The 24,585-nt window shown below is 34.1% G+C and overlaps 3 protein-coding genes across 3 annotated transcripts; 1 reads left to right on the forward strand and 2 right to left on the reverse strand.

The window, feature by feature from the left end:
• Nucleotides 1–11,166: 11,166 nt before the first annotated feature.
• Nucleotides 11,167–13,897, forward strand: LOC142543632 (G-type lectin S-receptor-like serine/threonine-protein kinase LECRK2). The gene is given in 2 exon segments (XM_075651000.1): nucleotides 11,167–12,403; nucleotides 12,405–13,897. Coding segments are annotated over 2 exon segments (2,406 nt in total). The 5' UTR covers nucleotides 11,167–11,330; the 3' UTR covers nucleotides 13,738–13,897.
• A 2,656-nt stretch (nucleotides 13,898–16,553) lies between these two features.
• On the reverse strand, nucleotides 16,554–20,433 carry LOC142543633 (uncharacterized). The gene is made up of 8 exons (XM_075651001.1): nucleotides 19,988–20,433; nucleotides 19,535–19,644; nucleotides 19,369–19,425; nucleotides 18,970–19,269; nucleotides 18,347–18,594; nucleotides 17,662–17,968; nucleotides 17,308–17,581; nucleotides 16,554–17,047 (listed from the first exon to the last, which is right to left on the reverse strand). Exons 1-8 carry the CDS (start codon nucleotides 20,369–20,371, stop codon nucleotides 16,793–16,795), a joined length of 1,935 nt encoding a protein of 644 aa, XP_075507116.1. The 5' UTR covers nucleotides 20,372–20,433; the 3' UTR covers nucleotides 16,554–16,792.
• A 785-nt stretch (nucleotides 20,434–21,218) lies between these two features.
• On the reverse strand, nucleotides 21,219–23,641 carry LOC142543634 (uncharacterized). Its single transcript, XM_075651002.1, has 2 exons — nucleotides 23,175–23,641; nucleotides 21,219–21,961 (listed from the first exon to the last, which is right to left on the reverse strand). The coding sequence occupies exons 1-2, from the start codon at nucleotides 23,533–23,535 to the stop codon at nucleotides 21,639–21,641; spliced, it is 684 nt and encodes a 227-aa protein (XP_075507117.1). The 5' UTR covers nucleotides 23,536–23,641; the 3' UTR covers nucleotides 21,219–21,638.
• Between the last annotated feature and the right edge of the window lie 944 nt (nucleotides 23,642–24,585).

Genomic DNA, 24,585 nt, shown 5'->3' on the forward strand with positions numbered 1-24,585 from the left:
AAAATGCCATTTTAAGACCAAAAAATTTAAAATATTTCGGGAAAATCTCTTTTAACCTGGTCAAATTAAACTAATGCAGTAAAAATAAATCAGTAAAATAAATTCTCATCCTAATGTGACAAGAGTATATGTGCGATTCGATTTTATTAATAAATTAATTTATGGAATCGTTGTTTAATTGGGAATTTAGGGGGTTATTTTCTATTTTTCTTCAAATGATCAGTACGAGTGTTACATCAATATTAATAGGGGAAAATTATAATTCTGACTCTGTATATCTATCTCTTTTTAATATTAATCTCAAATTTCAATATTAATATGTTATTTCTTTTTTGTTATTGTAATTTTAGTACTTTTTTTTTTTTATGTAACACTAATGTCGTGTTGACATAACGCTGATATGTGCTGTGTTACATTAATCTTCCCGCTAAAATATGAAATTTTTCCAAAAATTTCAAAATTTAAGACTAATATTTAAATTTGATAATATAAAGAACCAAAATTATAAAGACATATATGATCAAATTAATAAATCCTGTGCGATGTCGGATTTGGAAAATAAAGCCTATTTTGATTGTAAATGAGTGTAAGGCCCATGAGCCTGTCTCTTTTGGGTCCTGCAATCTCAGTCTCATGACATACCATGCAACCTTACTCACAGAACTCTACACACATGGATGTGGAGTAAGTGCCTCCCCAGTCTCGAACCCAAGACCTATTCCAGACCATTAGTATTTGGGTTAAAGAGAACTGATACCAATTGAGCCAGATATGAGGAGTTCTGTGAGTAAGGTTGCATAGACTGTAATGAGGACTGTGATTATATGATCCAAAAGGGCAAGCCATGGGCCGTACAAAAAAGGCCTGCCTTTACAAAAAAATGCACTTTTTTTGTAAGGCCCAAGAGCCTGCCTCTTTTGGGTCCTGCAATCACAGTCCTCATAAGAGTCCATGCAACCTTACTCACAGAACTCCCCCACACATGGTTGTGGAGTACGTGCATACCCAGTCTCGAACCCAAGACCTCGTCCATGCCATAAGTACTTGGATTAAAGAAATTTGATACCAATTGAGCTATTCATGGACTGTCATGAGGGATGTTTGAGTCCTGCAATCACACCCCTCATGACAGTCCATATCACCCTACTCACAGAACTCCCCACACCTGGCTGTGGAGTACGTGCCTTCTCAAGTTTCGAACCCAAGAGGTACCAGGTTTCTTTAATCCAAGTATTTATGGCCTGGATGAGGTCTTGGGTTCGAAACTTGGCGAGACACCTACTCCACAGCCAGGTGTAGGGAGTTCTGTGAGTAGGGTGCCATGGACTATCATGAAGGCTGTGATTGCAGGACTCAAAAAGACAGGCACATGGGCCTTACAATATGGACCGTCACGAAGGTTGTCATTGCAGGATCTAAAAGTGGCAGGCCCATAGGCCTTACAAAGAGTCATCGAACAAAACTCATGTGAGTGTTTTATGTTAGAGTAGGTGCCCCACAAGGCAACATGTGGCTAGGACTTTTATTGACTCTAATGTAAAACAATCTTTATTTTTATAATATTTTACGATTTAATCGATTATGGCATTATATTTGATCTGTATACTCATGCAAGTTGCATAGATAAAGTACTTGAATATACAATAGGTACCATGAGGTCTGCGTCACAACGTAAGATCATGGAACTTAATTAGGAAGTGTACCATATATTCTAAAATGTTCCTAGTCGAATCAACAGCCTAAAACAAGGATAAATGTCGCTCGAGCTTGAGACTAGCATATGTGATGTAAATACCATGTTTAACTGACATGGGCATAAAGATGTCCATTCACACAGATGAGTGATCATATAATGATGCACTGAACAACATTCTCTCGGACTATCCAAGTGGTTCCCATTTATCGAGTGGAATAGTCCGCTGTTATGGTTGTACAACATTTGTCCTTTGACCCGGGACAATGTAGAGGCTATACGTTCTAGCATGCACTTTGATTCGTTTACCGACTTCATCGAGGGTCATCGGGTGGCGAGATTGAGTGTAATTTCGAAATACATAGGAGTAAATACATTGCAGTCGGGGATTCACCATTTGCATACTGGTAAAGATATCCTATGTAGTTTGATGAGTTAATAGTGTAACAAATCTTTGACCGGATTAAGACATGTGCAGTTTGGAAATGCGTTTGCTCAGTTTCTTATACCATGACGCTATTACTCAAAGATAAATCACATTGTTGTCGAATTCATATGCTAGCTGTATCCCTGAACCATTGAGAGTCACACAAGTATCGGATTCTATGTTCTCGTTGAGATAGTCATATTTCAAAAAGTTGGAATTTGGTGACTATAGTTTGATAGAGATCAAATTGGATGCATATAAAGGAGTTTATGAGCTGATTCCATAGGATGGAAGAAATGAAAGTTATCACAATTGCTAAAGAAGGAAGAAGACTGAAACTGTCTGTTTTGTGAAGGAGTTCACTAAAACTGACAGCTGTCCAATATGGTAAGCGAAAATTTTGATTTTCAAAATTTTCGATTTTTATTATATGAACAAGACTTGTATCCTTGATATATCGACGCACTCGGATCGTCGATCGGGACTGAGTTTGAAATAATTTATTTAGTAAATTTGGAATTTACTAATTAAATGTTGGTGTTAGTAGTGGTGACTACTAACATGTACCAATTCACATGAATGTTCTAGAAGAGTTTAGAATTAAATTAACCAAATATTTTAATTTATAAATTAACTATTTGGTTAATGTAATTTGAAATTTAATTTAATATACATATACATGTATATATTTTATATGATGATATAAAATATGTGTATATGATATTATTATATCATGTATTATTGAAAGTTAATAAATACATTATATATATTAATTATATGGGATTTTTAATATAATGATATATGTAGAATTCTTGTGAGAGAGAGACTCCTAATTAGATTAGAAGTCTCACTCTATATATACATCATTAGAGCTCTTTATTTAATAATGAACTTTTGCACACAAAAGAAAAGAAAACCCTTTTTTCCTGCAACCAAACTCACGTCCATCGCCCCTTTTTGAACAAGAAAGGATTCGGCCACTTGGTGTTCCATCCACGCCGCATCACCGTCGTTGCTCTGTATCTGTCTTTTGGAAATTCGAATATTATAATCTCAACGCAAAAATTGTTTGGAATTAATCCAAACAAGAAATTCATTCTCTGATCGTGGACCCAATAAGGCGATCAAAGGAGAAGAGCCATTCGTAAGAATTTACAAGAAATGCTATATACGCCCAAACACCGGAATAGTTTGAAGTCAAGTGTTAAGAACACAAATGTATAATTCTAAATGTTTTATGAATATTTTTGAACACACGACACCCAATAACAAAAATTTTAAACTTTCGCCACGTCTTAGGTGCGAGAACACGAGGTCCCAATATTTTCTCGTTTTTCTTAAACCATATAACATCTTATACTTACGTTAATTACATAATTTCCTTTTTTGAAATATTTTTTGATTTTGATTAGTTCGTTCTACAAATACCGACACAATTTTGATGTAAAAGCAATTTTTCAATTCAATAAAATTATCGTAAGTATTTTCTCACTATTTTCAAGTTTTTTTTTAATGTCATTTTCTATGAATCAACAAGGTAATCTTTTTATTATATACTTCCGCTATATCACATTTTAATTTATATTATTATATTCTACTATATAATTTAATTTGATTCGAATATTTTTTTTATAATTAACATGATTGTATTGGATCAAAATAACATATCAATAAAGGGAATTAGGATGGTCATATAAAAAAGAGTCATTTATGGGAATAAGTTTTTTTAAATTTAAAATATAAATTTGAAATTGAAATATTTTACTCTGTTTTTATCAACCATTGCCGTAATTACCTCTTGGAAGAGTGTGAGAGGATGCCGTGCTAGCAAATATTTGATGTGATGCTATCGAGAAAAAAAAGAAACAAGATACTGATAATTAATTTTAAATTTTGATGAAAAAAATTTGATTTTTCGAGACTAAACACCAATCTTATTTTCCATAAAATTTGCAATAATTATTTAAGCATTTACAATATATTTTTCTAACATAATAAATATTTATTTAAAATAACATATTCTTAAATAATAATTTTATTTTTATTTCATTCGATTGAATAGTTCTTGTACTTTTTGTTTATATATATATATATATATATATATATATATACACCCCGGGGGCCCGAGTCATGGGTATCAGATGATCCCGGGTCATGGATCATGTTATGAGAATTTTTTGGCTAATCCGACAAATAGCCGGGCAAATATATGTCCAGAACATCATCTTCCCGTGCTACTAGCAGCCATGCATATACCCTGGGCTTCCAGAAAAATTCTCGGGTGATGGCTTTCTACTCGGGTTATCTCGATAGTAGCACTGCATTCAAGTGCACAAATATATTGGTAATCATTACTGTCAGAATCATAGGGATTTGGCGTGTTGGAGAAGTTGTCAGAAAGTAGGGTATGAGCAGCCGTATTACCATAATCAGTAAGTGGATATTGAAAACAATGTCATCATTGACTTTCTTGCTATAAATATCAGGTTTGCTCAAATTTGATTCATTCATTCACATATATATCTTCCCACACCATTTCTACAGCATCTCTCTTTCGTGTTTTCCTCACCCATTTGTTGAGGCGCCTATTCACGTGGTTATCTTCGTGTTTACAGGTCATCGCTGGTTTTTCTAGGAAAAGGAAGGAGATATCTGGTTTAGAAACATCTCACTAAACTCTCATTCCTCATTCTTTTTCATAATCTGACCCGATGAAAGTGCATACACATCTCGCACTCATTTTTTCTCGGTCACATCAATTATATATATATACACACGGGACATGAACAATTAATTTTGTCTATCATATACATTGAAAATGAAATATATGTGTGTGTATATATAATAGATTATTTGGCGAATTGATTAGACCAGATGTTTGTATTTTTCTTTCAAGTGTTTGAGCCATCGTATTCACAGTAGCTTTGGCAGCAGACAACAAAATATTCACAAAATCTTGATGATCTCAAATGCTTTAATTTTCATTTATGTATTATACAAAATTTCATTTGATTTTTTTTTTAATCTTTTAGTTGTCCTTTTGTAAGCATGGAGCCAAATTTTTTTGATGTGAATCAATTTTACATCACTTTTGAACCAATATTTTTAATATGAAAATTGCATATTTATTGGGAAAAAAATAAATTATTTGTTGTCATATAATAATTGTTCATATTAGGTAGAGCGATCGAACCATGACGTTTGAGTTGCATCTTTACAACCAACTATAACTTTTGGTAAAACGACAAGTACTCAGTTCTACAATTGATATCATAGTCATGATCATGAGTTTGATTATCATGATCGTAGTGAAATTATTGAGAGAAAGATTTTTGATATGCAATCATTGTCTCTGTTTGATAAAACAATCGAAACGTTATGCTTAAGCTGTTATATGATTTAATAGATTTGAGTTGCACTGTTATCACCAACTATATATTTTAATAAAACGGCATACACTCGGTGTTACAAAAAATATTTTTTTTTTGTAAATATGAAATGAGTAAACCAGTCTCACAAGATATTTGCTCAAAAATCATATCGACAATTTATTGTGTATATATACCCAACATATTGATGGAAAAAAGATTTATTTTAATAAATAACTAACTCATAAACATAATTTCATTTTAGAAATTTCAAAATATGTACATTTTTATATATCAATTATATATGAGTAGATATCTTGTGAGACGGTCTCAATGATCTTTATTTGTGAGACTGGTCAACCCTGCTCATGTTTACTTAAAAAATAATATTTTTCATAAGTGGCCAAAATAAAATATTTATATCACAAAATTGACCCGTGAGACCGTAAAAAATAGTCTTTGTGCTGTTAAAAATATCTAAATAAGGGGTTGCGACCAATTGTGGGGGCAAATATAAGTACTGGTCTCTTAAATTTAATTTAATTAATAGTGTTAGAGATATTATTAATTTCGTGGTGAATATTATTAAAAATGTTATCAATAATATTTTAAATTTTGTGTGTCTATATATATATATATATATATAAATACACACACACACACATAGGTATTGGAAGAATAATGATCCAATTTCAGAATCAACTCCTAGAATTTCAAGTGTTTGTCCTTAAAGCATCGACGAGGATAAGGCTCAGTCCAGATAATAAAACGGGCCAGGCTCTATGAACTTCCTGTCAGGGCCCAAAACTCCTGCGCCATAGCTCCGCCAGAAATCGAATGTATTTCAATGGGCTTTTAGCATATCACAGTTTCCGACAATTTTGATAATTAACTGAAAATGAAAATTTGTTTTCCAGATTAAGAGGAAAACTACCAAACAAAAATCGATTTATTAATATATATATTTTAAAATTTAACCTTTTATTACATACTTAAATCAACCGAATTAAAAATACTCTGCAGAAAAATAGTGTATGTCACAAATCCAAGCTCAACGTGGAAAAATTCATGAGCTCCGTATGTCAAAAATACTTTTAGATTATCAACAAAGTGTTTGACAGAGCTTATAAGATCTCATAATTTGTTTGGTAAAAAAAATCGCAAACAACTTATAAACTGTAAGAATAAGATGTTTGACAGCTTATAAACTGTTTTAAAAACGTTGATATACCCCATTTTTTTTATAAAAAAAATCTTATTTTTTATATTTTAGTTCTCTAAAATATCTTTATATATCTTCTTAAATCCTCACTTTATCTCACTTCTTAACATCTTTAAGTTGTTTAAAATAAGTTCATCTAAATATTTTAATTGTTTATTTTTAAAATAAGACATCACAACTTATAATATCTTCAAACAACTTATAAGATATGAGAACATATAAGTTGTTTTAAATAAGTTTAATCAAACACCTTCTAATTAATAAAAAAATATAATTAATTTAAACAACATATTTTTATATAACAATCCATTTTTTAATTTTGATTCACAGCATTTACCATTTAAAAAAAACTTTTTAAACTAGCGATTTTTTTCAGTGATATCGATAACATCCTTTTGTCTCTTTCATAAAGACAAATCACCTATAAATAATTGTGTTATCTAATCCACAAATTAATTGGACAACTGCTTGTATACCTGGTAATTGCAACAATGTTTTGTAAAAAAAGTCTAAGATGTATATAATTAGTTTAAAAAATATTAATAAATTAATACATCCTTATTTTTTTAAAAAAAAAAATCAAACATATTTCACCTGTGTGTTATAAAAACACAGGCACGGTTCCTTGATAGAATCTAGTTAATTTTACTTTCAAGATTCAGATGAGGAATAAACAGAAGAATGTAGAATAGGAAGAAGAAGACAGAATAATAGACAAGAAAAAAGGGATAGAGAACGCAATTAAATTCTTGTATTCGTGATTCGCCGGAACGGTTGCGGTGCTTGAAACGGCCACTACCGTTCCAGTTCCAATGTTATGTTGCGGAACGGTCGTATAAAAAAATTAATAAATTCAAAAAATTGATAAAAAAATTTAAATATAAATTACATCATACTAAAAAATAAAATATATAAAGTTATTACAAATTAATATATCAATACAAAACTATTTTACAATAATAGCACAATAAGAAATACATACTAAAAATTATAACATACCAAAGCTAATACCATGAAGAGTGATGCGGATGAGCGAAATCATTGTTATATTATTCATCATTATCTTGCAGATTAAATTGATTTCGAACATTTGGATATTGACGTGATTGTCCATAGAGATATTGATTAGATTGAAATGACGAAAGATAATTAGAATGTGATGACTAATTTTGTAATAGTGTTTCGTCACGACGATTATAGTATCCGAATCCACGATACACAGTAGAACTATCAGCTGTACTTGAAGATCTATACTCGGGACCATGACGTCCAACACGCCGCCATATAGATGATGAAGATTCATTGTATCTATCACCAATATATTGAGACGACCCATAATCAAATCCACGATGTCTAATTCCATGTGTACCAGATGTTGAAAAATCAAATAATCTATCAAAACATGAGAGTTATAGCCTTATATCTTATCTTTCTAATGGAAGTGGCCTCCTCACAACAATTGGATCAATATACAAGAAATTATACTAAAAACCACAACTACTGCCACATTTTTCATACTGTTTCTGCAATTTCATTTCCTATTTGGCTCAAGATCAACTTTCTATTCTACACATTCATTTCCATAATCATCAACAACTATGAAATATAATACCAATAACATAACCATTCTATTACCATTCCAATAAACATAACCATAAATAATAACCATCTACAATAACCATTACCATATCTTACTGTGATGAACCATGAATATCTCATAACCATATTTTTTAAACACCAAACCATTCCGCTCGGTCGTTCCGTTCCGCTTCGCCGTTAAATCGCCGATAAAACGTCGAAGAACAGTGCTACAAAACAGTCACCGATTTGCCCTGGAACTTTAGAACGGCGGTCACCGTTCCCGTTCCGTTCCGGCCGCATAACGACCGTTCCGGCGAACCATGCTTGTATTCATCCTCCTTTTTTCCCACTACAAACCCCTATGAATATATCTATCTCAGTAGTCATTAGCAACTCTTAAAATTCTATCGTATCTTAACATGCTACTTGGAAACGTAATCTTTCATCCAACGTGGAGCTTTACGAGTCCTTACTGTTTGATCTTCCCACTGGTTGGCTTTCTTTATTTCTTTTTCCTGTGCTTATGGAGCTTTCCCAATTTCATTGGTATTCCCAAGTTCTCGAGAATAATCTGCAATAACTTTTTCAGAGTGGGCCTCTTTATTTTCAGCCCACTTTCTTACAACTCTTTGGGCCATGGTGTTGTCAATAGGTATGTTAAATAGGGTATCATTCCTCCTCTGGTAAAGTTTTTATTCTTCATTTTGAGTTGTTATAATATAATTGGACAAAATCACAATTATGTTGATATATGAAGACAACATATAACTTTCAAACTATTACTCAATTTTGACATATATATTATACACAGTTTTTAATTTTTTTTTCCTATAATTTATTTTATCTGTTGAGATGAAATAGTTTAAAAATAATTTTTTTTAAATGAAGAAATATATATATTTAATTAGTGAGGAAATTTTAAATCGATTTACTACTGTTTATAATCCAAAAAATATTTTTAAACAAATGACACTGTTATAAAAAAAATTGGTAAATTTTGGAATTCTTTTTTAGTTGTATACTACGTAAATAATTAAAATATTTTAGATTGATTTTTTCACGCAGAATAAAAAATTAATAGTATTAAAAAAAACTTTTCTATATTACAATCATTCAATGAGTGATGGATGAATCAAGATTCCAAATTAAATAGGAAAATATTAGGAAAAAATAAGACTGAATTGGATATATGTTTGTTGTGAGAACCCAAATTTTTGGACATGCAATTAATTAAATATAGACATGTATAAGACTTTATTTTCGATTTATAATAAATTCGAAAATATTAAATAATACATGGTATTGGAGATTCCAAGCCAATAAATACATGAAATTCAAATTTCAGTGCAAATCATGTATTAATTTCGAAATAAGGCTGGACATCAATCAAATTGGAAGGAAATATTACGTACAAGGTAGATTTTCTCAACAAGGTAACATCCTAATATTTAAGGAATGAGTATCTCGATAATTATGGAATAATTATCTCGAAATTATGGAAGAAATATCTATCGAATTATGGTAGAATTTTTTCATCACCCTTATAAATAGGAGGACCATCTCATTCAGAATTTACATGAATTTTTCGAGTTCCTCCCCAAATTTTCGAAATTTTGCTGCTAAAATTCTGCACGAGTCATCAAAATTCTGTTCAAGTTCAGAAATTCGTTTCTCTCACTCGGGTGCTTGGAATCTGATCTCCACCGTTCAGAATATGCTTCGTTATGTTTCGCAAAACATATCCAAATTTCAGCAAAATCCAACGGTTAATTTTTCGTTTATAGCCTTTGAAAGAAAATTGCTCAGATTTTAGGCGGGAATTCAGCATACCTACGATTTTTCTGTATGAATAGGCCTAAACAACTTTGAAACCCGATCTCCACCGTTCATAATATATTTAACGTACTTGTGAACGTACTGTAAAATTTTGAGTCCGATCCAACGGTGAAATAAGGCGCAGTGAATTTTTCAAGACGGCTAATTTTTCGGTAGATGTGCTGCTGCGTTTTCGAGGGGTTGGTTGCATGATTCTTCTATAGTTTCAGAGTTCTTCATGTTTTCTTCTAGTCTAAGGTAAGTGGGCTTGTTTTAAAGATTAAACTTTCGTTTATGCATATTTATTCCGTTTTTTTGAAAATACGGTCGAGTACGTTCTTCTTCTACTCCGTTCTTGTGTTGGTTGTCATACGGTTTTGGGCACTGTGAGGATTCGACTGTATATGGGTGGGAATCCCAACCATGACGTACCCTTACGCGGTGGGGGACATAACCGCTATACGGCCTCGCCCCCTTAGAGGAGTAAAAATTAGGGACTGACGTCAGTAAACCATAGAAAGTGGATGAATATCAGTGCTGGTAAATGTTATGCATGTGATATGAATGATGTTATGTAAGTGCAAGTCATGTGATTTTTGAAATTATGCATGTTGTTATATTGTGCTCGAACGGCCTCCACTTGCTGAGTATTTCCCAAAATACTCACCTCTTACTCTACTCTCCCCAGATAAATCAGAAAAGAAAATCGAAGAGGATGAGCAAGACCAGTTTTGGGGCTGATAAGAAGATGATTCAAGAAGTTTATTTTAGTTTTGGCTTAGTAAGTTGTAAAAGCTTCCGCATATTATTTTTATCATTTTAAGAATCTACGTTGTAAAGACAATCTTTTGATTGATTATGAGTAATAAACTGGTTTTTGGTTTATACTGTACTACGAGGCTTGTTGTTTTCAATTGTGTGGTTGTAAAACAACGCCAGTGTCAACTAACCCCGATCTCGGGGCGTGACATTTGTTATTTATGATTTTTTAAAAAGAAGAAGAAGAAAATAAAACGACATATATACTTGAGACTGAGAGAATAGCTTTCCCCTGAGGATGGTTTCAGCCATCTAGCCAATGGGAAGCAATGTTTAGGTCGTCGTTCTTCTTCATTTATTTACAAAGATGATTGAGACAAGTTACCTATTAAACGGACAGCGACTACCTTCACAAAACTTGACTGCAAGATTATCTTTTCTTCTCCCTTGTACTGATTCCCTCAAATGGCTTCCGCAGTTTTCTGCAACACAAATTTATGTTTCATGCTGATTCTTTTGGTTTCGGTTCCAATATTTTCCATTGCGCAGCCGTATAGCAACTTTTCTTCGGGCTCATCTCTCGTTGCAAAAGAAGAGAATTCATATTGGTTATCTCCATCCGGGGATTTCGCTTTTGGTTTCCGTCAGATTACGCCTGTTGGAGGCTACTTGCTTGCCATCTGGTTCGACAAAATACCCGAAAAAACTATAATTTGGTCTGCGAATCGAGATAATCCAGCTGCACAAGGGTCTAAGATTCAGATTTTTGCAGAGGGGAGATTTGAACTTGATGATCCAAGGGGCCAGCCAATTTGGAATCAATATCTGGCGAGCTCCGGTGTGGCATATGGCGCCATGCTGGACACCGGTAACTTCGTACTGGTAAACAATGCATCAGCTGTCCTGTGGCAAAGTTTTGATCATCCAACCGATACGATTTTACCGGCCCAGATATTTGATCAAGGGCGTAATTTGGTTTCCAGCTTCTCGGAGACGAATTACTCGAGTGGGAGATTCAGATTTTCTTTACAACTTGATGGGAATCTTGTGTTGTACACCAGGAACTTCCCTATGGATAACAATATTGATGCATACTGGGCAACACAAACTGTTGGCAGTGGATTCCAAGTCATCTTTAACCAATCTGGCTACATCTTCCTCACAGCAAAGAACGGAACAATACTTGATTTACTGTCATCAAATGGCGCTTCAACCGAACAGTATTACCAGAGAGCGATATTGGATTACGACGGGGTTCTCAGGCATTATGTATATCCCAAGTCTGGTAATTCAACAGGTGGAAGGCCAGCGGCTTGGTCCATTTTGGACTTCTTTCCTTCTAACATCTGTATACTGATACGGCAATCTTCGGGATCGGGTGCTTGTGGTTTCAACAGCATATGCTCCCTCGGAATTGATCAGAAGCCCAGTTGTGTTTGCCCGATTGGTTACTCTCTGGCTGATCAAAACGACAGAATGAGCGGATGCAAACCTGATTTCATCCCACAGGTTTGTGATCAAGAATCACAAGAAACATCGCATTTTCACCTTTGTCGACATGCCTAACACTGATTTCCCCGATAGTGATTACGATCTTTTCCAACCTGTCGGAGAAGATTGGTGTCGAAGGGCTTGTTTAGATGATTGTTTTTGCTCTGCTGCAATATTTCGTGGCGGTTCTTGTTGGAAGAAGAAGTACCCTCTTTCGAATGGAAGAGTTGACTCAAGCCTTGGGGGAAAAGCATTGATGAAAGTGAGGATAAATAATGCGACATTAGGCCCTTCAGGGAGTAATCCGAGTAAGAGCAACAGATCCACTCTCATTATCACAGGATCTGCTCTTTTGGGAAGTTCAGTGTTTCTGAACATACTACTATTCGTTGCTTTCATCTTGTTCGGTTTTTATTTGAAAGGACGAAAATCGAAGATACTTCAACCAGATACAGCCCTTGCTGGGGTAGTTAACTTAAGAAGCTTTAGTTTTAAAGAGCTACAAGAAGCAACAAATGGATTCAAGGAAGAACTGGGTAGTGGGGCTTGCTCAACTGTTTACAAAGGGTCCCTGAAGAACGAAAATGACCGTTTAATCGCGGTGAAAAAGTTGAATAAGATAGCCAAAGAAGTTGAGCAAGAATTTAAAGCTGAAGTGAACTCGATCAGCAGAACAAACCACAAGAATCTGGTCCATTTACTAGGATACTGCGATGAAGGTCAAAACAGGCTTCTTGTTTACGAATACATGAGCAATGGCTCGATAGCAAGCTTTTTATTCAACGAATCAAGGCCAAATTGGTACCGAAGAGTACAGATTGCATTTGCAACTGCAAGGGGACTGTGCTATTTGCATGAAGATTGCAGCACTCAAATCATACACTGTGACATCAAGCCTCAAAACGTGCTTTTAGACGAATCCCTCGTAGCAAAGATCTCTGATTTCGGGCTAGCAAAACTCTTAAGGCCTGATCAAACACGAACCACCACCGGGATCCGAGGAACTAGAGGGTACGTAGCTCCTGAATGGTTCAGAAACTTGCCTATCACAGTCAAGGTTGATGTTTACAGCTTCGGCATCGTGTTACTGGAGCTCATCTGCTGCAGAAGGAACGTCGAAACATACATTACAAATGATAACGAGGCGATTCTCACTGATTGGGCTTACGATTGTTTTAAAGAAGGTACACTGAGCTTGCTAGTGGCTGATGATGAGGAAGCCCTGGACGATATAAAACGGGTCGAAAAATTCGTGATGGCTGCCATTTGGTGCATTCAAGAAGATCCATCGTTGAGGCCAAACATGAAGAGAGTATTACATATGCTTGAAGGATCCGTTGAAGTGCCTCAACCTCCAGATCCTGAATCCTTCATGAATTAGTTTCAACCATATGTTTAATAATTCTGAGAGTTTGAATAAAGTATGGTGATGCAGTATAATAGAGATACATATAATTTAAAGTTGCTTCCTTTTCTACTTTTAAATGCTTAAATTTGTAGTAATGACTTTGTCTGTATTGCTTCTTGAAGTCACTTGGCATGATCGTTGTATTCTTATTTTCATTCAAGAATTTAAACAAGGACAACTGAGAACAAGAAAATATTTCCCCACAATTTGATATAATTTGTCTGTTTGTTTGTTTGTTTTTTTTTAAATATCCAATCTAAACTATTGAATTAGATTTATTCAATAATTTTATTGAACCCAACTTTCACACCATCTTTTTTTTTTTTTTGTTTTTTTCCCATTACAACCAAAGGTTCCCTATGTGAATTTCTAAGACCCCTTTTCTATGTTTACTCACTGTTTAAATTCCTTTTGGTCTTCATTTCATTTCATGTCATAAATAAATATTTACTTTATATCTGTTCGTTGCCGGCTTAGGCCAGCAAAAGAAGAAGAAGAAGAAGTGTTGACTTTAACCTAGGACGTTTCAAATCATCAAACCCCGTCTATACGTAATATTAAAAATAGTTGGATAATAAATAATGCAATTTTTTTACAGTATTTCAAAATTTGGAACAACTGTACGGGAAGAATTGTTCCCCGACAAACCACTTTTTTTATTCATTAAGGACATGCACTTAAGTGGAACTACGTACTTCTACAAAACCTTGTAGGTTGTATGAATTGTGCAGAAATATTCTCCTTTCTTGTGAGTCCATTATCTTCCCCAGCTAGTTTTAATGGCTAGTCTCTCATGTAAACATGCTATATTTCATGTTGGTTCTTTTGCTTCCAACATGATTAGCTACCGCGCAGCCCTATCGCAATGTTTCTTTGGGATCATATATCTCACTGCAAACAATGATAATGCAACTTGGTTATCAGCATACAATTTGGCAAGAACTTCTGCATGCATGAAGACAAGATATAGAGATGGAAAATAAGGCACTTCGAGAAATCCACACGCAAACATGAAACTTCTTAAATTTTGAATACAAAAATCAAAGCTTGGAAAATTTAGATCCATCGATGTGGCTCTTTGATTTGGCCGTATCAATAATTTTGACAATATTATATCCCGACATATTGAAAAATTAGACAAGTTACAAAATTAACCAAAAAAAAAAAAAGAAGGAAAAAAAGAGAGAGTAAGATTAACACAACACGTCATCTTGGCTTCTTCGCTTAATTCCATCAAAATGTTTTGGTCAGCATGTTTACATATCCATGTTGCATGTTATTAAAAAAAAATACCTTAAAATCATTCGTCGCCACCCTGAAGTACTCTTGCTTAATATATCCAATATGTAAACTTGAAAAATCTTGAGATCGATTTGAAATCGGGCAACATATGGTTGTATGTGGTTCAATTACGACGCCAGGTTTTGATCAAAAAACGGATGAAGTCTCGACGTCTCCCATTGCACCATTAAACAATCATGTTGCTTGCTTAATATATCCATGATGATATTTAGCTTCACATGAGTATATCAAATGGATTCTTATATTTATGCATACTATTAATTTGGTAGCAAACATCCAATTAATAAATATAATTACTTGGTTTATTATCCTATCAATATGTTATAAAATATATATAACATTAAGTGAAATACAAATTTTGAAATGATAAAAGCTCATTCGAATATATATTGTCCTTTATTTCTTCGATATCTATGGGGAATAACCTCGATCAAACTTCATTTTTTTAAAAACGATCATCTTCAAGTGTATTTGAGTATTTTCAAATACATATGAGAATGTCAAAAAAAATTGACCAAAATTATTTTGCTAATTACCCTCGTTTCTTCTCAATTTTCAAAGAGAATGTGATTTCTAATTTTTTTTTTATATATTTCCTAAACTATGGGATGAGAAAGGCTCGAATCCATGGTGATTTCTAATTTGTACATGAAACAGCTGTAAAACAACATGTAGGGCTGTTGTTCTATTAATTGTCATTTTCATGTTCAAAGTTGATGGACTAGATTCCATAGTAACCCTACCTTCTGTGGGTCATCATTCCTTGTATCCAGAAATAATCAACTAATAAAAGACATTGATAAAAAATTCGAGCTCGACCCGTGAAAACTGACGAGACAGTTTAGTTCACAAATTCAGTGCTATTAAAAATTGAGTAAAACACATTGAATTGGTCAAAATTAGGAAAGACCAGTCAAAATCATGCCCAATCGTGTTAAATCTGCTGATTAAGTTTCTTGTGAGATGGTCTCATGAATTTTACCTGTGAGACAGGTCATCCCCACCGATATTCACAATAAAAGTAATAGTCTTAGCATAAAAAGTAATACTTTTTCATAGATGACCAAAATAAGATATATGTCTCACAAATAAGACCCATGAAACCGTCTCACACAAATTTTTGTCAAACTTGTTTAATGGGGAAAAAAAACTTTTAGTTACAATATTAATATTACTGATATTTATTATTTTTGGATAAAATAAATAACTGAAACTTTTCAGATTGTCTTTTAAATAAATTTAAACCCTTTATTTCTTTTGAAAAACTCTTGGGTTCGTTAATTTCCCTCGATGCAAAATATATGCATATATGTTCAAATATATTATATTCATAGATATTATTCGGTTCGAGATAATTAAAATTATATATATAACTAAATAATTTTTTTTGCACTTACATTTTTTATAGTTTCAGTAGATGTACAAAAATTTTGTCAGTCAAATATCAATCGATAGATTTTCACATGTAACGAGCAGTTTGTGTAACATTGAACGCTGTTGTGTAATCTAAAACCAGCAGCAAACTCAGACAAACATCTTGCCAAGTATCTTGGGCATGACAAAAATGTGTCTTGGCCTGTATGATTCTATGCCCAAAGTAAAATTCACGAGAGAAATTACAGCACAAGAACATCTATATGTTATTGCAAACTAAAAACGGAAAGCATTTATCGTTTATATACACATCATATCTATTTCGCACAGGCTTCTTGTGTATTGTGACGGCTTAAGAAGAACAAGAGAGCATGCACACACCTGGACGATAAGCCCAAGCGGGGGGCAAGCGTGCATATTTCTCCATTCCTGGTTGTTCATCGTACGGTTGTTCCATAACCTTCAACAGCCTGCGAACTTCATCAAAATCGCCTTGCTCTGCGGCATCAATGGCACTTTGACATAAATAGTTCCTAAGAATGTATTTGGGATTTACTGCATCCATCAAATTTTTCCTCTCCTCATCAGGGATGGTGCCGACAGAAAGCTGTGGTAAGAGGAAATGAAAAGTGAACACCGATATGACCCAAGAAAAAATTTCAAATTGCATGTATAACACTACTCAGGATATTTTCCGCCCACCCATCACTCTTAAGATAATGGATCCACACATGGTTTATAGAGTTGTCGACCATGGCTTTGATAATACAAACCTTGTTCGAAATTTAAAAAAGAAAAAGCAATGAAATGAAAAAAAAAAATCACTTGTGCGTGTTGCAAATGCAATTTACAAATATGTTTTTGTACCTCCAGTATATAGGACTTCAGCCAGCCAGTCCATGCATCTTTGCGCTCCTTGCCAATATCCAACAACACAGCTTTAAGAGGAATTAATAGTTCTTCCTCCGGAATGGTAGGATCAGCTTTGATATTTGAAAGTAACCGAAAGAAATTGGTGTAGTCGACTTTATCAACTGCCATGTTTTTAAGAAGTTCACTGATCAACTGCTTATTATACTTTGGCAGACCGAGTTTTCTTGTCATTATACTTTGATAATCATCCATGAACTTTGTTCCATATCTGACAATTTCAAAAAAAAAAGTTCAAAGAAAGTCAAGCTAGCATGACATTTCACAAATTAAATAAGCCATTCAAGATACCTCTCCATTGCATAATTTGCCTCGTTGTCATTTATCAGTTCGGCAGCAGAAAGAGTTGTCACGAACTGTGCAATATTCCATAGGCCAATATCAGGTTGATTTGCAAAACAGTACCTTCTTCCAGGAAGATCAGTGGTGTTTGGAGTGTAACTGGGGTCAAACGCATCCAAGAAGCCAAAAGGACCATAATCAATGGTGAGTCCTAAAACACTCATGTTATCAGTGTTGAGAACTCCATGGGTGAAGCCAACACCCTGCCATTGAGAAACTAAAGAAGCCGTACGCTCGGCAACTTCCACTGCCCAAGCTGATATATATTGCCATTGTGAAAACAAACAAATAAGTTACTGGGGTAAACTAGCCTTATTCAAAATGAAGAAAGAAATAATATCATAGTTCCATTTTTTTGGCTTGTTCATCATACATGTATAACTTATTTCACTTGCATACACAAGGAAAGAAACAGGCACGAGCTTATCGGGTGGAAAGATGGCGTGTAAGAGGCATGTGACTCGATCACATTTCACTTTATCTTCATTCAGGTTGGCCAGAGGATCTAAGATACTGTTAAATTTAATTTCATTTGAATTAGGCTAGTCGTATAAGTCGTTTCTATGGATGAAATCAAGTCTTGTTTAGCTCTAGGGAAGGCACAAATTAAATCAATTTTCAAATTAATTATTACCTGCGTATTTGTTTGAAGTTAAATCAACAACTGAATCATCTCCTTCACCAGTGCTAAAGGATAGACTGTCACTTTTGCTGAGGTTCTCTAAATGAGGAAAGTGATACCTAATGGCAAAGTAAGCCAAAGTGTGAACGAGGCCAATATCTTCCTTCCCTCTTGACGCATGTATTTGATATGAACCAAAGCGAAGAAAGGATTGAGCAACTCTGCAAACAATTGCACCAGGTTCGTCCTTTGGATTTCCACTGCACGTGATAGAAACAAATAACTACTTTTAGACAAAATGACAAGAGAGTTCAATGCATGTTTGAAGATCAAATCACTATGTTCAAGATAGATAGCTGTGATATCAACAACCCGTCAAGATTGCAAATTTTGAGTTTTAAGTAAAACTTCTATCAATTTAGCTAATATAAAAGAAAATCCATAAAGACACTGAAAAAAGATATGCGCGACACAAGCACAAGTTAAGAAACATAAATAGAAAAATGCAGGAAAGGCAAGAAGCTTGAGAGCTTCTTGCTTTTTTTCATTTAACAGAAGACTTCAATTTGTTGCAGAAACCTTAAGTCTTAAGGAAAAACTAAATGAGGATATCCAAATAGGTATGGAACGCATACTCGTAAAACATGTCCCGACTAACATATTTTCCAGTTGTCACAATGCAAAGAGCACGTGTTGTCGGGATTCCTAGACCATGCATTGCCTCACTACAGAGGAACTCCCGGATACTACTACGCAAGACAGCAAGACCATCTGCAAACCGACTGTATGGAGTCCTTCCAGCACCCTTGAGCTGCAATTCCCATCTCTGAGACTTTGAATTGAGAACCTCTCCTAAAGTAATTGCTCGACCATCGCCCAACTGGCCAGCCCATGTTCCAAATTGATGTCCCCCGTAGCACTGAGCATAAGGCATCCTATATAGTTCATGTCACAAAAAACTGTATAAAGTAGACCCGACAAAGAATGAAGAACGAAATAGAAAAATTATAAAGAACCGAAGAAACAACACTCACGCTCCCACTAAAGCTGAGGCCCCAGAAAATTTCTGTGCAAAATCAGGTCTTTCAAATCTGAGATTCACACAAATATCATGTCTATATTAAAGAAACAAATCTCAAATAACCGGAAAGGCATACCAATAAACTCAGTGAGAGGTAGCAGATAAACAAAACAACTTACTCTTTAGGGTCCAAATCAAGAAGCTCCGCCACTGAATCCGACCATGCAACAAGCTGAGGATTCTCCACCTCAGCAGATGGAGACACTTTGGAATAGCAAGCATGAAAAACCTATGATAATGCCATTGAGAAACTTTAGCCACCAAAATGTAACAATTGCGAAATAAGAGGAGATTTTCCATAAATATAAACACAAAACCGAATTCTCCAATATCTCATTTGCAATATCCCAACCCAAAAATACACAGTTGAAGATTTCAAAGACATCAAAAGGCCAAACTTTAATTATTTTACATACTCTATTCATACTTTTTCGTGTAATACAATCACTGTAAGCAAATGCAAGGGCATGAGCTCCATTATCAATTAATTTAAATTATAGAAATTAATAAAACAGTTGCAAAAGTTGCAATAAAGTCGAAAAGAAAGCAAATTAACCCACAAGAAACCAAACCTGTCGCGGAATCAAATCTGTTCTAGGATCACCAGGTAGCTCACGAAAAAACGAGTGGTCCCACCTCAGTTCTTCCAGCTTCAGCTTAACCCTGTTTTGAGCAATACCATCTTTATCAACAGACTTACTAACAACGCAACTATCATCTCTACCAATTTCCAAGCTCTGATTCCTCAAACCGTCAGAAATCGAATCGACGGCGCCGGCGGACGGAGAAGCGCTTCCGTCCATTGAGAAGATGGTGAATGTCTGGAGTTTCTGGAATTTAAGAGGGCTGAAGGGGTAGAATCGGAATACGGGCGTAGGGAAAGCAGGCCGGCGGAGGGAGAGGGCGGTGAGAGAAGAGGTGGTGCGAGATACTGATGCGGTAATGTGGGAAAACATTTTTGTGGATTAATTGCTAGGACTTGTTTGGCTCACACCATTTCTTTTCTCTCTTTTTTTCCAATTTTTGTCTAGAAAGTGTATTTATGAGTCAATATTTATTTTCTTGCAATTTGAGGAGCCATGCTATTTCTGTATTCTCCTCAAGGAACTCGAATTTTTTACTGTTAAAACTAAACTTAAACAAAGTATTTGCATGTATGTATGTATGTATGTATATTTGGAGTGTAAATGAATCAACTTTGTTTGTGATTATTTTGAGTCGACTCGAAATATATTTTATTTGTATTCGAAATTATCGAATTTGAGCAAAACTCGAATATATTTGAACTTTATGTCAAGCCAAACTCAAGATCAAATTATTTTGTTCGATATTTCGCGAATTTTATATTTTATTAATAATATAATTATATATTAAATAAATATATTTTGAGTCTTTATTTTCAAGTAGTTCACAAACATGTTTGGATATTTCAAGCAGAGCTCAAAATCGATTCTTGATTCGTATCGATTTCAAGCAAAAAATATTAAAATTTTCGAGCTTCAAATTAAATTCGAACATAAATTGTTTAATATTCGATTCGATCCGTACATCCCTGATATATATGTATATATTAATGTGAGAATGTTATATTCTTTTAAATTTATAATAATATTATTGCATCGACTTCATAAAATAATTTCTTGACACTTAAATAATACGTGAGACTTTAAAAATTGAAAATATAGTGAAATTGACTTAGTTGTTTCATACAATGAAGCCTATTGTTTTCATCAATGGGATACACATTGTGACATGAATTTGATATATTTGGGTTGATTTTATTTATGTTCAAGCTTAAGCAAATGATACACAAACTATTCAATATTAGGATTATCACAAAAAGATAACGAACGAGGAGCTTAATTTGTCACATCTTTGGTTGATATTATGCTTTACCGAGAAATCTACTCCGACGATACAAACTTTTCGATCATTTCGGGCTAGTATCGAGGATCTATTCCTATTTTTCGAACTTCTCCTAGTGTAGCATAGTTAAATCCGTTACTTTCATGGCACGGATGTGATCCAGAAGTTCCTAAGACCATAATTTCACATGAGATTTCTACCATCACTGTTCTGTCATTCGGTTTCTCACCACTGGCTGTTAGATTTACGTCGAGTTTTCAATTCACACAATCATTTCCATTATTGATTCAAGAACCAAGAAATTTGGGGGTGTTGCACACGATATTCATACAACAATGACAACCAATACTTTAGTAGCTATAACGATGCTATAAATTTGATAATCAAATTCACCATTTCATCATCATAAGCAGGCCCTTCCATCTCAAAATGGCTTACACCCTCAAGTAGATGTATCTCATTCCGTCCTGCTGCTGATGCCAGCTTCTTCTTCAGCTGATTAACACTCGTGAATCCATCTCGAGTTCCCATCACGAAAAGTTTAGGTTTAGGTGATTTTAGAATAGTGTTATGATGTCGTCCGAAGAGGATCGAGGCCATCAGACCAAATGGGTATCCCAAGCTAACATAACCGACAACTTGGTCGACAATGTCAACTGCAGAACCTGAAATTGGTGCACCTGTGAAGAAAGTATGAGAAGAAACTGTAAGAGTCAATTTACTATGAATTCCGATCCCAAGTAAAAAGGTAAGGGCATTCATATATATATATATATATATATATATATATATAAAGCACATAACTCAGCAATAATGCCAGCAATCTACGCAAGTATAGTCCAGTTTTCCCAGACTTTATTATGTCTAGTTTGCAACAAGAACTCTTTGAAAATGTGCTATTTCTATCACTATAGAATATCTTTTCAGATACAATGAAATAACTGAACTTGAACATATATTAACTGATAGCATATCAGTATAGAAGATGGGAGCACCAGCCCACATGACCATTACACTGGACTGAGTCGAACATAAATCAAGTAAAAGTATTAACCAAGCTGGAGTATAGCTTAGCTCAGGAAGCAATAGCTGATTTCAAAAAGTCAAAATCACCGACCTACAAGATGCACTACAACAAGCACACGAGTATCATAATCGACACATGCAATCATAATTGAACTAAAAAATATTAGATCATGTCAAGAATTGAGAAATCTTGATTATACATAACAAAGCAGCGTCATTCTGCTAATGAGCACAGAAGCATTCCAAAAGACTGAAAAGCAACTCTTCGATTGCCAAGGTCAAAAAATGGCTTCGTCTTTATCATTAAACAAGTTGCATTCCCAAACTACCAGGGAAAAACTACATGAGTCAGGATATCGAAAATGCTAGGCATGGGTAATGACACCAACCAAGAAAACTGGAAACAAGGAAATAACTATATGTGGGTATATAAGTTCTTATCCTTCCTTTAAAAAGTAGTTCTGTGTTTGCTCCCACAAATCATTCGCAAATTCTCTCAAGCAAAAAATTGAACTCTCCTTGGACTAAATTTCTGTATCTACTACTTAGAACGAGCCTAGATTTGGTTATGCAACACAACTTGACAACAAAAAGAACTTAACATAAATGGTAACTAAAGCATATATCACTTTCATAACTTCAGAATTCGCCTACCTCAAGCCCTTAATCTTTTGCAGCAAAATTCATAGCAAAATCAGAAGACTCTTGCCTACAAAATCAACTTAAATTCTGATATTTTCACCCACCACAAGCTAAATAAGTTCCATAATCAAGAAATTCCAATTCGCCACCAGACAATACGCATACAGACCCCACTCATTCCGAGCAACCATTTATACAAATCACAATTCAACAGAAAAACAGTACCTGCAGAAGATCCCACCAGTAAAATCCTGTCAGCGAAAAGATTATCAGAAACCCATCTGCAAACAGCAACGACATCTTCAATTTCTTTAAACCCAGTAAGAGAAGCCCTCCCAGTAGACTTGCCCGCACCTCTCATGTCAAAAGTGACTGATTTATAGCCTCTGCTCGCTAACCCACTAGCAATCCCCTTCAAAAGAGCTTGACACCCACCCAGTACAGAATAAGGGTGTACCAAAACAATCACCAAATTATCTTTATCACCCTCGTTTTCTTCTTCTTGCTTGAAGATTCTAGTGTGCAGTTTGACTCCGTCGCTTGTTTCAACTTTGCAGGATTCAACGGTATAAGCCACGGAAGGCATTGCGAGATCCGTTTTGGTGGAGCACTTGTGAAATGGAATTGAGAGGAAAAGGGCCAACTTTTTCGTTTGTACAGGTCGCTCGACTCACCACCATGGACTGTGAGACAATGTTTATTGTTTTCACAAATAATTTTATTTTTGATCAACTTTATAATATTTTTTAAAAAATCTGGACAGTATTATAATATTTTTAATATAATATTTAATTTGATTGATAAATAATAATTAATTTGATTTGATTAATCAAATTTGAGATAAGATGATAAATTATTATTTTGTCTTTTAATAATTAATAAAATATTAGTAATATTGTTTATTAAAAGTGATATATTAATTAAATTCAATGATTTGATTGATGTAAAATAAATAATTAATAGATGAATAAATAATATATAAATATGAGAGTAATTTCGGTCCAGCATATTTGTCTTATTATAAGTTTGGTCATTCATATTGTCAGATTTTAATTTTAGTTCATATTTAGTTTTTTTTTTGACAATTTTAGTCCTTTTTTCGACATGAAGCTGATATGTATAGTGAATCAGAACTCCCGATGAGAAAAACTAAAAATGCAGAAATCGAAAAATACACGACTAAAATTAAAATTTAATAGAGAGAAAAAATCATCCATCATGCATGCAAAACTAACGGAATATCACAAAATTATGTCAATGACCAGATTGTTGAACAAAGAAGCCATAAATATAATATAATATTCCGCATAATCTAAGAATATAGTATTTGGATACGTGAGAAGATTCACATTGTACTTTTTGAAATCCATTACTAGGTTAGAAAATTAATTTATAATTGAAGTAAAAAAAAAAATACAAGTTTCAGACCAATGAGATAGAATTCAATTTTTATTTTAATTTTGAGCTAAATGAATATAATAGATTATGTAAATACAACCTAAAAACAAATTGACATGCTAAAATCTTGTCCTTTGGTGCTTCACATTACGGTGAAGTTGAGAGGAAACTTGGCTCTGAATTAGTTTAGGGGGCATATTGATTAATTATCGATCGTTTCAAACTCATTTAAATTATC

This window comes from Primulina tabacum, chromosome 4 (assembly GCF_025594145.1).
Source record: "Primulina tabacum isolate GXHZ01 chromosome 4, ASM2559414v2, whole genome shotgun sequence".
NCBI lineage: Eukaryota > Viridiplantae > Streptophyta > Magnoliopsida > Lamiales > Gesneriaceae > Primulina > Primulina tabacum.